Source organism: Myotis lucifugus, unplaced genomic scaffold, assembly GCF_000147115.1.
Source record: "Myotis lucifugus unplaced genomic scaffold, Myoluc2.0 scaffold_115, whole genome shotgun sequence".
Taxonomy (NCBI): domain Eukaryota; kingdom Metazoa; phylum Chordata; class Mammalia; order Chiroptera; family Vespertilionidae; genus Myotis; species Myotis lucifugus.
The window spans coordinates 2,936,727-2,949,478 of NW_005871163.1; the positions used below are offsets into that span (position 1 = coordinate 2,936,727).

The 12,752-nt window shown below is 40.9% G+C and overlaps 1 protein-coding gene across 2 annotated transcripts in view; it reads left to right on the forward strand.

The window, feature by feature from the left end:
* The window catches only part of HERC1 (HECT and RLD domain containing E3 ubiquitin protein ligase family member 1), a 177,983-nt gene that overhangs the window by 156,684 nt on the left and 8,547 nt on the right, over nucleotides 1-12,752 (forward strand). For both annotated transcript variants that reach the window (XM_023757829.1, XM_023757830.1), the window contains exons 67-75: nucleotides 470-592; nucleotides 1,614-1,716; nucleotides 2,723-2,892; nucleotides 4,939-5,077; nucleotides 6,977-7,146; nucleotides 8,726-8,895; nucleotides 9,159-9,324; nucleotides 10,413-10,489; nucleotides 12,270-12,522. In XM_023757829.1, coding sequence (XP_023613597.1) covers nucleotides 470-592; nucleotides 1,614-1,716; nucleotides 2,723-2,892; nucleotides 4,939-5,077; nucleotides 6,977-7,146; nucleotides 8,726-8,895; nucleotides 9,159-9,324; nucleotides 10,413-10,489; nucleotides 12,270-12,522 — 1,371 coding nt within the window. The remainder of the gene's footprint in view (nucleotides 1-469; nucleotides 593-1,613; nucleotides 1,717-2,722; nucleotides 2,893-4,938; nucleotides 5,078-6,976; nucleotides 7,147-8,725; nucleotides 8,896-9,158; nucleotides 9,325-10,412; nucleotides 10,490-12,269; nucleotides 12,523-12,752) is intronic.

Genomic DNA, 12,752 nt, shown 5'->3' on the forward strand with positions numbered 1-12,752 from the left:
GCATATTACGCTTTGATTGGTTGAATGGACAACCGGACACTTAGCATATTAGACTTTTATTATATAGGCTAATTCTTGAGTTTATACATGCTAGTAGGCACATTGAGATTTTCCTTTTATAAGGAGATAAGATATTTTTATCTTTTTCTATATTATTCCTTAGACTTCTCTGGTATGAATGAGTATTTTTGAGTTATATGTACTTTTCCCCTATCTTTTGTGCTCTCTGATTCTGAGTTAGCCACAGATATTTGAAGGATTTCCTTTGAAGAAAAATCTTATTTTTTTCTTTGTGAACATTAGGAATTATTTCTTATGGACACTTTTTTTTTTAACATATGTAGAAGGCCCTGAAACCAATAAAAATCTTTAGAAACATAGCTAAGTTTTCCTTTAAAGTGGAGGAAAGGGCCCCAGAAATGGGTATGTGTTTTAGGTATTATGACTTGGCTTATTGTTATTTCTCCAGGTGGCTTGTGGCTTAAACCACACTTTGGCAGTATCAGCAGATGGCTCCATGGTGTGGGCTTTTGGAGATGGTGACTATGGAAAACTAGGTTTAGGAAATTCCACTGCAAAATCTTCACCCCAGGTCAGTTTTACTGTTAGTGTTTCAGACAACATAGTTTTTGTCTATATCGTTACCTCTTTTTAGTTGGGAATAATTTAAATTTAGCATTTATGGTAATTCATAATGAAGTTTAGAAGCTTCTGTTGCTTATTCTTAAATGTTCTACATTCTACCGCTTGATTTTAAATAAGCCATTAATAGTTAAACTGGATGTAAAAATTCTGCAAAGGTAAGTGTCTATCTCTGTACATGGCTGAACACCATAGAGACTACCTTCCATTGTAAAGAAAAAAATAGTATAAACATATCTCCAGGGTGTTTTATGGAGGGAACCATGAACTATCTTACAGCTGCCATTATCAGTTTATTGTTACCACTGAATTATACAGATGCGCACCTCTGTTTAAGAAGTAATGAAAAGGAAATTTGAGTGCATAAACAAATAAATTAGAAGCTCTTGTTCACATTATAAAAAGTTTCTTGGCTCTGCAGAAGACCTCTTACATAATTCTTTTATGTGGATTTTCCTAACATTTTTAACAAGCAGCATGATTTTCAAATATTCAGTTTATATTCAACTCCAGATTCACCATCATACATAGTCTGTGACATCCAGAAAGTTAGACAGGATTCAGCTAGGGGTTCACAAAACCAGGAAGTCCCTCTCTGGGGACATTTAAACAGTTACTGTTGCCTCTGAAAGCAGAAGTCTGCTGGGAGCAGCCCATGTCTTACAGGAGTCTTCAAAAGGCCACAGGTTTTTCTCTGGTTTCTGTTATCCAGAGGAATGCTTCCACTTCACATGAGGTTCTGGGGGTTTTGCCAAATGCCCCTGCACACTTCCTCCCCCAAATTCAGATAGTTTGCAGAACAATATGGGAAAATAACATTTAGGAGTGTGGGTTTGAGTGGAAATGGGTAATTAATTAACTGTTAGTGTTTTTATTGGAAGATAATTCTTGAGTTTATACATGCCAGTAGGCAAATTCAAGAGTATTTTATTTTCCTTTTTAAAGTGTGCCTTACACCTTTTATTTTGCAGAAAGTTGATGTTCTTTGTGGAATTGGAATTAAAAAGGTTGCTTGTGGAACTCAGTTTTCTGTTGCATTGACCAAAGATGGTCAAGTGTATACCTTTGGTCAAGGTAAGGCATTTTCTATGAATTGCATTGCTTGTTTTGTGTACACATATATTATAGGAACATTTGCCTTGAAGTTTTATAGAAAGGGCTCTAAATTGAGTCATTTTTTATTCTGGGTCATAAGTGGGTCTATGACCTTCATTCACTAGCTACTTTCCTGTTCCTCTCTGTGAACTTGGTCATAAAGATACTCTCCTCCCCATTGATGGCCCTTCATGCCAGAGCCTTCACTCTTGATAGAAGAGTTCCTGCAAGGCCCTTCCCTTCCTTTTTTGCTGCCTTCACTGTGCTGCCACTTACACTGCCTTGACCACCAGAGTGCCTCTGGATCCTGCCTCTCTAGTCCTTCCAGGGACTGGGGCTTCAGGTCTTATGAATTCATAGGTTCAAGGTTCAAATTTTGAGGGGCAGAAGGAACCATGTTATCAGAAGGTGTTGTGGGCTCTGTTGGCTGGAGCCTGAGAAGATGCTGCTGCCGTAGACAGAAGTTAGTTAATGCTTTGGAGAGTACATTTTCAGTACAGTAGTAAGAGTGGAAGTTAAGTTGTAGACAGTGCCCAAGCCAGATAGGCCTAGAGGACATGGAGAAACAGGGACTGGCCTGCACTTTCTAGAAGTGTGGCAGCAAAGCTAAGGGGAGAGGTTAGCTGGAAGTTTGAGGACAAGACGTCTTTTCTTAGAATGCAAGAACTTTAGGGCCTTTGTGAATTATGTACCAATCCTCTCAAATATGGGGACACTGAAGTGCCTCTTGGTTTGAAAGAAGCTACTGATTTTAGATTTACTTTTATTTTTTATTAATAAGGAGATTGTGACATTTTGCACTGAAACAGTTTCAAACTTTTTATGCACTTAGTATCCAGTATACCTTACCAGAATAGCAGCTTTGGCCCCAATGAGTTAAATATTTCATTGCCATTCCACCATAAAAATTAAATGATTCCTCAGAAAAACATAAAAGGACTCTGATGTGCCATCCATAAACTTCCTCCTTGCTGTTTTTTCTCAGATCGCTTGATAGGCTTGCCAGAGGGTCGTGCTCGCAATCACAATCGGCCACAGCAAGTCCCTGTCCTGGCAGGAGTAGTCATCGAAGACGTGGCAGTTGGAGCTGAGCACACACTTGCTTTGACATCAGCAGGAGATATATATGCCTGGGGGAGCAATTCAGAAGGACAGGTACATATTCATCTTGCTTGCTGCCCTCATATTCTAGAGAACTGAACATCCTTCAGTTGGGTAAGAGATAAGCTAAGAACCTCATAATGTCTACCACAGTGCCTCAAGGACATTCTCTGCCACAGGACTGATTGCTTTGTGAGTCCAGTTATCCATCTCTATCTCTCTCTCTTGATTGTGGCCAAGTACTATACCATGGTGGGGGTTTTTGGTGTGTGTGTGTGTGTGTGTGTGTGTGTGTGTGTGTGTGTGTTTAATATGTTTTTATTGATTTGAGAGAGAGAGGGCAAGGGAAATACTGGTGAGAGAGAACCATCAATTGGCTGCCTCCTGCGTGCTCCCTACTGTGGATCAAGTCTGAAACCCAGGTATGTGTCCTGACCTGGAATTGAACTGGTGACCTCTTGGTGCATGGGACAATGCTCAACCAACTGAGTCACACCAGCCAGGGCTATCCCATGGTTTTAAAAAAATCACAGCAAAAAGATTAAGGGGATTAACTGAGTATATGTATGTGTTTACACACATTGATAGGTGCCTGGCACATAGTAAGCAGCACTTTGTAAGTATTTGGTACTGTCATCATCATTTCTACTACAGTAATATGTGAGGTTAGGTACTAGGAACATCAGTTGATGGAAAAAATGAAACAACAGTACTTTTATATTTTATAATATAACATTGTGCAAAGAACATTTGTGTTTGTGCAGGAGGTCTTGTCACCCCATTATACAGAGGAATGAACTAAGCCTCTAAGACAGCGGTTCTCAACCTGTGGGTCGTGACCCACGGGGGTCGCCTAAGACCATCGGAAAACATATATAATTACATATTGTTTTTGTGATTAATCACTATGCTTTAATTATGTTCAATTTGTAACAATGAAAATACATCCTGTATATCAGATATTTACATTACAATTCATAACAGTAGCAAAATTACAGTTATGAAGTAGCAGCGAAAATAATTGTATGGTTGGGGGTCACCACAACATGAGGAACTGTATTAAAGGGTCACAGCATTAGGAAGGTTGAAAACCACTGCTCTAAGAGGTTGAGGAAAGATTTGAGGTTGATAGGTGTAGCCTACCCTATATATGGAAGAGGGAGGGACTTTGGTGGGAGATGTCTGAGATGCCTGCTACTGCGGCGCCACATCCCCTTCCTCTATAAATCCTCTCTGGGTTTGGCTGCCACTAGAGTAGGTACTCAGGTGCCCTCAAGTTCAAGGTCCAGTATTATCCATTTTGGCCCTGTTGTCTCCTTACCAGTGTCTTAGCAGATCAGGAAGCTGCTCATCATCGTGGTTGCATATTGTCTTAATGAAGGAAAATTGACGTTGAGGACACTTTTGGCAGGTCCCTGACAGGACCTTGACATGATCCTGTCTAATGATGTTGTGGTGCTTAGCTGCTGAAACCCTGAGTGTTTTGGATTCTTTTTTAATATGTTTTTATTGACTTGAGAGAGACCCTAAGAACAGAGATCTGGAAGAGAGAGGGAAACATTGATGAGAGAAAACCATCAGTTGGCTGCCTCCTGCATGCCCCCTACTGGGGATCAAGCCCGAAACCCAGGTATGTGTCCCGACCTAGAATTGAGCTGGAGAGCAGAGATCTGGAGGAGACCCTGAGAACAGTCAGACCCTAAGAACAGAGATATGGAGGAGAGAATCTGCTTCTGTAACTATGTTAAAAATCAAGAAATAAATGTGTTTTAAGTAAAAGCTCTAAAGATCACTGTTACCTTTTAATCTTTCTAAGAATTCATTTCCTCTCCAGAAGTGGAATCCAAGGATGTGTTCAGTCATTAAGACTCTCTGCTAGATTGGGAATGGCTTTGTTGTATCTTGGTTTTTAGGAGACAGTCTGAGCTCTGAGTACCATTCTGATAGAGAAAATCAGAATTAATTTCTTTATTTTGATGCTGTGGCTTGGTACCAATATTAACCTATTTAGACCTGCTACTTCTAAGATAGATTTCATCATCTTGGCGTCCTCTCTTCCTCTTTCTAATTGAATCTCTGTGTATTTGTAATTTGCCCCAGCTTGGCCTAGGCCACACCAACCACGTTCGAGAACCGACCCTGGTTACAGTTTTGCAAGGGAAAAGTGTTCGGCAGATCTCAGCTGGCCGCTGCCACAGTGCTGCATGGACAGCGCCGCCTGTCCCACCAAGAGCACCAGGTGAGGGATGAAATATCCATGCTCCTGCAGCTTCTCTTTCAGCAGTACCCAGCTGTACTCTCTGCTTGCCAGTTTCAAACTTCATCCAGACATTGTTCTGAAACCATCAAACCTTCCCCCACAAACCAAAGCACTTTTTGTGCTACCACCACTGTAAGTACTTTCACAGCAAGAAGTTCTTCTGCAACTTCGTTATGAAGCAGTCCCTCTCTGTACCCCCAAAAGAAGAAAGCATATCACTTAAGCAAGCAAAAATAGTTTTAGAGCAGCAACTAAGTGTGTTTTTATATATTAAAAAATGATAAATTGTAGCTAAGGCCTATTGTTGCCATGTTACTCCAGCATGTAGCAGGACTGATGGGCTATTTTTGCCTTTTTGTTGTTTTGTTTTTAATTTATTATGAAATCCTTATAGATCTACAAAAATATATTAAAGTAATAAAATGCATATTTGTGTGCTTAATGTCCAACTGTGTACTCTCCCAATTAGACCTATCTTCCATGCCCCACAAATGTAACTATTACTTTAAGTGTGACATTTATCACTATTATGCATTTCTTTATATCTGTACTATTTCTTTCCCAGGTCTTCAAGCCCTCTCTTTTTACCACCCTCTGTTGTCTAAGGCACTAGAATTTCTCTGAAGTGACCTTGTGCCTGAGAACTCAGCATTCTCTTCCTTTTTTGCTAACATCTCTACTTAGCCACAGGTCCGTAGGAAAGACTCCCCATGGATATTTTTTCTCTTAGATAAACCCTAAGAGAACAAGGCAGTACTACCAAGTAGGTTCCAAATAAGCAGGAGGTAGTTTCTGATTAACAGAATCCAGAATGAGCAGTACTGCCCATCCACTGACAGTTTTAGGTACTTTGGGGCTTCTGATTCTTCCAGAGGGATTTCCCTCCCACTTCAGGACAGAGGCTACACGTGTGGTGTTTTAAGGTTCAGACTCTGGAACCACACTGCCTGGGTTGAATCCTGACTCTTCCATTTATGAGCTGAGTGACCTTGAGACTCGATTTTCTTGTTTATAAAATGAGGGTCATAATAGCACCTATTATAAAGAGCTATAGGAGTAAATGAACCCAATTCCTGGCTCTTAGAATAGTGCCAGACACATAAAAATACTCAACAAATGTTAGCTTTTATTAATAGTAGTAAAATACCTCTAGGAATTGAGCTGTACAAATCTTTATTTACAGGAAACTCAAATAAGTTGAATGTCTTATTTCTACTTCTCTGTGCATTTTTATTAGAGGGTAACCATAGATACAGTCCTGGTAGTCTTTGCTTCTACAAAGCTCTTATTCTTGCAGTAAAAAGCTTTTATGAGTCATGTACCTATATCTTTCTTTCTGTCATGGTCACTTTCTGTCAGATCCCTAGTAAGTGTGGGAGGTGGCTCTGCTAAATTGCCCATTTTCATTTTCCAGAACTTCTTGCCTGGTCTTGGCCCACACCTTATGTTATTATGAATACAACATTTATTGAGTATGAAAAGAAGAATTTGGGTTTTGTTTTTAATTAATTATGAAATTCTTATAGATCTAAAAAAATATATAAAAAAAATAAAATGCATATTTGTGAATGAACTGTTTCAGGTCCCATAGTTCAATGGGAAACTAAATTAAAGGAGAAATAAAACAAGTGTCCATATGATAAATAAAAAAAGATGTTTTATAAACCAATACAAGTTCACCATAAAGTAAGATTAATTGATGGATAGAGAAATTGATAAATATGTGATATAGCAAATATAGCAAAATATTAATTATAGAATTTAAGTGGTAGGAATGAATGTTTGTTGTACACTTTCTGTGTGTTTGAAATTTTTCAAAATACTGAAAATGCAGGCAATGCATTTTCCTTTATAAGTGTTCATTTGCTTTCTGAGCAGGTGTGTCAGTACCTCTGCAGCTGGGCCTGCCCGATGCAGTGCCCCCCCAGTATGGGGCACTGAGGGAGGTGAGCATTCACACCGCGAGGGCCAGGCTCCGGCTGCTCTACCACTTCTCGGACCTCATGTACTCGTCTTGGAGGTTACTGAACCTCAGCCCCAACAACCAGGTAACATGCTGGCTTGGGAACAGCACCCATGATGTGCTCGCTATGCCCGGGCCTTTCTCTCAGCCTTTGGAAAATTCCTTCATGGCTAATACTTTTTACTCTTAGCACCAGAGAGATGTAGAAAAGGCAACAATTCTGTTTCCATTTTATTGTTGGCTTAGTGACAGACCAGATATTGGTAATAATACTAGACACAAAGTCGTTTTCTGTTTGTTTTGATTTATCTAAACCTCAAGGAAGAATGAATGGTTAAGTATATATTTTCTATAAAGTTTTTATATGATTTTAAAATTTAAGCACACAAAGCTATTAATACCAATTATGGCTGTTACATAAATGCATCCACTACATTTAGGAGACTTTTTGCTCTTACAAATGTGTATTCTGAGCCCTATGGAATGGGAGCGGGGGAGATAAAGTAAATTAGGATGATTTAACTATATTTATGGAATAGTCTAGAAATATAGAAGAAAAGCAAGCTGGCTATATTTGTTTGTTTAATGTATAGGCATACTAAAATGTATATCCTAATATATAAAAAGCCAGGGGCCACCATGACCGAAACAACTGAATGGATGACTGAACAGCAGGCTGCGTGGGGCAACCAGGCTGGCAGGGGGTGGGGGGCAGTTGGGGGGCAACCAGGCTGGCAGGGGGTGGGGCAGTTGGGGGCAACCAGGCTGGCGGGGGGGCAGTGAAGGGCAACCAGGCCGCCAAGGGGGCAGTTTGGGGTGACCAGCCAGCAGGGGGGGCAGTGAGGGGCGACCAGGCCAGCGGGGGCGGGGGCAGTTGGGGGCGACCATGCTGGGGGGCAGTTGGGGGAGACCAGGCCAGAAGGTGGGGCAATGAGAGGCAACCAGGCCAGCGAGGGGGGCAGTTAGGGGCCACCAGGCTGGCAGAGGGGGGCAGTTAGGGGCGACCAGGCAGGCAGGCAGGTGAGCGGTTAGGAGCCAGTGGTCCAGGATTGTGAGAGGGATGTCTGGCAGTCGGACATCCCCCAAGGGGTCCCGGATTGGAGAGGGTGCAGGCTGGGCTGAGGGGAACCCCCCCACCCCGCATGAATTTCATGCACCGGGCCTCTAGTCATTTTATAAAACTGTTCATCAAAAATCTTTTGGGGAGCCAGTCATGGGGCAGATGAGAGATTTGACAAATCACTGTTAGAAGTAAATAATCAGCCAGGATATGGAATATTGTGTGCACCAAACAAAGTGTCAACAACTGTTTATAATTAGTGTGGAAATGTTTAATGATATAAAGTTAGGTGAGAAAAGCAGTGGAAAATCATATAAACAGCATGATCTCAACAATGTGAAAAATGTATGTCTACATATCATGAAAGAAATAGATCAACGTGTTAATGGTACCATATCCATATAGTAGGATCACAGATGACTTTATTTGTTTCTACATGTGTGTGTCCTTTTCCAAGTTTAAAAAAAAAATCATATTTTATCAGAAAAAATTTTTTAAGTGATTAATAGTTACTCATTAAAAAACTATATTCGAAAAATGACAAGTGTTACTTCTTTTAAGCCTTAGAGTATACCATTTCTGATAAGCTTACTTTCTGTTACAGAACAGTACATCTCATTATAATGCTGGAACATGGGGCATTGTACAGGGACAGCTTCGGCCTTTGTTAGCCCCAAGAGTCTACACCCTCCCCATGGTGCGCTCCATAGGAAAAACCATGGTTCAAGGCAAAAACTATGGACCTCAAATTACAGTAAAGAGGATATCAACCAGGTTAGCATATGTGTGTATGTTTCACTAACTAGTTAGCATTTTTTTAGATGAACATTACTAACTAATCTCTGTGAGTCTTAGCTTCCTCAATGTAAACTAGGATAATAACAGTGCTTACATTAGTACCCAATGTGGCTATCGTGGGCTCAGCGCAGTGTTTGACTGTTCATTCACGGATGGGAAGATATCTTCAAGTGACCTTTGTGGTGATATGCAAAGTTGGTGAGAGTTGTATTTTATTCTGTTTTCCCTTTCTTTTAAAGAGGACGAAAGTGTAAGCCCATCTTTGTCCAAATAGCAAGACAAGTAGTTAAACTGAATGCATCAGACCTTCGTCTGCCCTCCAGAGCATGGAAGGTTAAGCTTGTTGGAGAAGGGGCTGATGATGCTGGAGGAGTGTTTGATGACACAATCACAGAGATGTGCCAGGTATATTCATTCAGTGTCCCCTGCTGAGCTGTCCACTCAAGTATTGGCCATTCTATTGTTTCCGGTGTTTACCCTGTCAGCCATCCTATATAAAAGGGCAATATGCAAATTGACCCTAATGGTGGAATGACCAGTCACTATGATGCGCACTGACCACCAGGGGGCAGACGCTCAACACAGGATCTGCCCCCTGGTGGTCACTGCGCTCCCATGGGGGGAGCTCTGCTCAGCCACAAGCCGGGCTGACGGCTGTGAGCGCAGCGGCAGTGGCGGGAGCCTCTACCGCCTCCTCAGCAGCACTAAGGATGTCTGACTGCCATTAGTCGGACATCCCCCGAGGGTTCCTGGGCTGCCAGAGGGATGTCTGACTGCCAGCTTAGGCCTGATCCCCTAGAGAGCGGGCCTAAGCCAGCAGGTGGACATATCCCGAGTGGTCCCGGACTGCGAGAGGGCGCAAGCCAGGCTGATGGACCCCCCCCCTCCCCAGTGCATGAATTTTCGTGCACTGTGCCTCTAGTGTTTTTATAAATGTAGCAACATGCATTTGTGAACCTTACATAAAGTCATGCTATTAATGGTTGTATAGGTAAATTATAGTAAGGGTTTGTGAAATGCTTTATGAAGATACCTTATTGAATAAATGTCAGTGCTTAGCCATCTCCCATTGATTCACCATCTGTTGTGCTATACTACTGGCAGGGAAAACAATAGTGACACATATTTACATTTATACTTATAGTTATATTTATAATGTAAAAGACAAATCCAGGATAACTCACGTGCTCTGACTTATTCTGGTGCTTTTAGAACTGCCAGGCTCCAGGTGAAGTAGAAAAGCAAGTGTGAAGTGTTTGGATGCCTTCTTATTTAAGATCTACAGTGGCAGCTTTGCTTCCAAATCAGCTCTGACCCTTTCAGCTTTGCGTGGTATTAGGATTTTCCTGATAAATCAATCATAGAGAGTTGGCTGGTTGTCACATAGCATTATAAAGTTCTCAAATATTCTCTTTTCAGTATGACACTTAATACAGTTCATTCTGTTGATGCATTTTATTTTCATTTCTCAAAAATTTTTCTTTCTTCTACAGGAACTTGAAACTGGTAGTGTTGACCTTCTTATACCCTCTCCCAATGCTACTGCAGAAGTGGGTTACAATAGAGACAGGTAAGACAATCAGCAAGTGTTTATGGAATGTCAATAATAATAATAATAATAGCCGAAACCGGTTTGGCTCAGTGGATAGAGCGTCGGCCTGCGGACTGAAAGGTCCCAGGTTCGATTCCGGTCAAGGGCATGTACCTGGGTTGCGGGCACATCCCCAGTAGGAGATGTGCAGGAGGCAGCTGATCGATGTCTCTCTCATCGATGTTTCTAACTCTCTATCTCTCTCCCTTCCTCTCTGTAAAAAATCAATAAAAAATATATTTTAAAAAAAAAAGTTTCTATCTCTCAATCCCTCTCCCTTCCTTTCTCTGAAATCAATAAAAATATAAAATAATAATAATAATAATAACAACAGCAGCTCACATTTATAGAGTGCTTACTGTGTGCCAGGCACTGCTCTAAGTGCCTTACGTGTATTATCCCACCAAATCCTCATTATAACCCTACGGAGTAGCAACTACTAATATTCTCTTTTCAAAGATAAGAAAACTGAGGCACTTTTATCATGACTTGGTATTTAACATGGGACCAACTCTGATAATATAGAAGGGTAGAGGAAACTCAGATTGATTATGAAACCTGACATCTTGTGTGTTCCTGAAGGCCAATATGAACTCTCTTCAAGGAATTTTCTGCATCAAAGTTTATTTAAAAGCTTTGAACTGGTGCAGCCACTGTGGAAAACAGTATGGAGTTTCCTCAAAAAATTAAAAAGGGAACTCCCATTTGACCCAGTGATCCCACTTCTAGGAATATATCCCAGGAAATCAGAAACACCAATCAGAAAGGATATATGCACCCCTATATTCATAGCAGCACAATTTACAATAGCTAAGATTTGGAAACAGCCTAAGTGCCCATCAGCAGATGAGTGGATTAGAAAACTGTGGTACATCTACACAATGGAATACTACGCTGCAGTAAAAAAGAAGGAACTCTTACCATTTGCAACAACTCTCCAGGATGGACCTGGAGAGTATCATGCTAAGCGAAATAAGCCAGTCGGAGAAAGATAAATATCGAATGATCTCACTCATTTGTGAGTGAACATATATATAATGAACAACATAAACTGATGAACAAAAATAGAGCCAGAGGGGGGAAAATATTCTAGAATATAATAGCAATCCTATTATTTGCAGATTTTTAATATTTCCTACAACTTTTGTGATATCATAATGTTAGTACAGTTTTAATAATATTACTATACTTAAAATCATTTTATTCTTGAAGCATTAATGTTTATTGCATGTAATATTATATGTAAGATCATTTTTCTTGAACAATTGGTGTTTATTGCATGTAACATTATATTTAAAATCTTTTTCGTGAGAAAAAAAAAGCTTTGATATGCTATCAAGTCACAGCACTTAGTATTTGCAATTGTATATTATCCCTGTATTTGCCAAATTTTGAATTTTGGATCTTTTGTCATGCACTTGTACATGATAAATGAAATGATTTTAGGAAATAGAGCTTCCTGAAGTAGATAGCTTAAGAGTTAATAGACCATTTACTTGCCCTTTTATGGTTCTTCAAAAAACAATTCAAAATGTGGTCTCTGTGCTATTCAGAATAGTAGCTACAGGCCACATGTAACTGTTGAGCACTTGAAATGTGGTTAGAGTGGCTGAATAACTGAACTTTAAATTTTATTTAATTAATTTAAATGGCCACATGTTGGGCAGCACAGGTCTAGACTAATGCTATAGCTGTTGGGTAATTTATTCTAATAAAATTGAGGACAACTCTGTTTGAAATATTTTCTTTACTTCTGCAGGTTCCTTTTTAACCCTTCTGCCTGTCTTGATGAACATTTAATGCAATTTAAGTTCTTGGGAATTTTAATGGGGGTTGCCATTCGCACAAAGAAGCCTCTGGACCTGCACTTGGCGCCTCTGGTATGGAAGCAACTGTGCTGTGTCCCCCTTGCCCTGGAGGACCTGGAGGAGGTGGACCTGCTGTATGTGCAGACCCTCCACAGCATCCTTCACCTTGAAGACAGTGGGATCACCGAGGAGAGTTTCCATGAGGTAACTGTGGCCAGTCCATTATTCTGCTGGTGTGTAGTAGAATATATATATACTACAGGCCCAGTGCATGAATTCGTGCATCGGTGGGGTCCGGCCAGCTCGGCCCCAATCAGGACGGATCAGGGCTGGGCCTGTCAGGAGGAGGAGATGGCGGGAGGTTGGCCGGCCGGCCGGCCCTGATCAGGCCAATCAGGGCTAGGCCGGCTGAGGAAGGGGCTACGGACGATTGG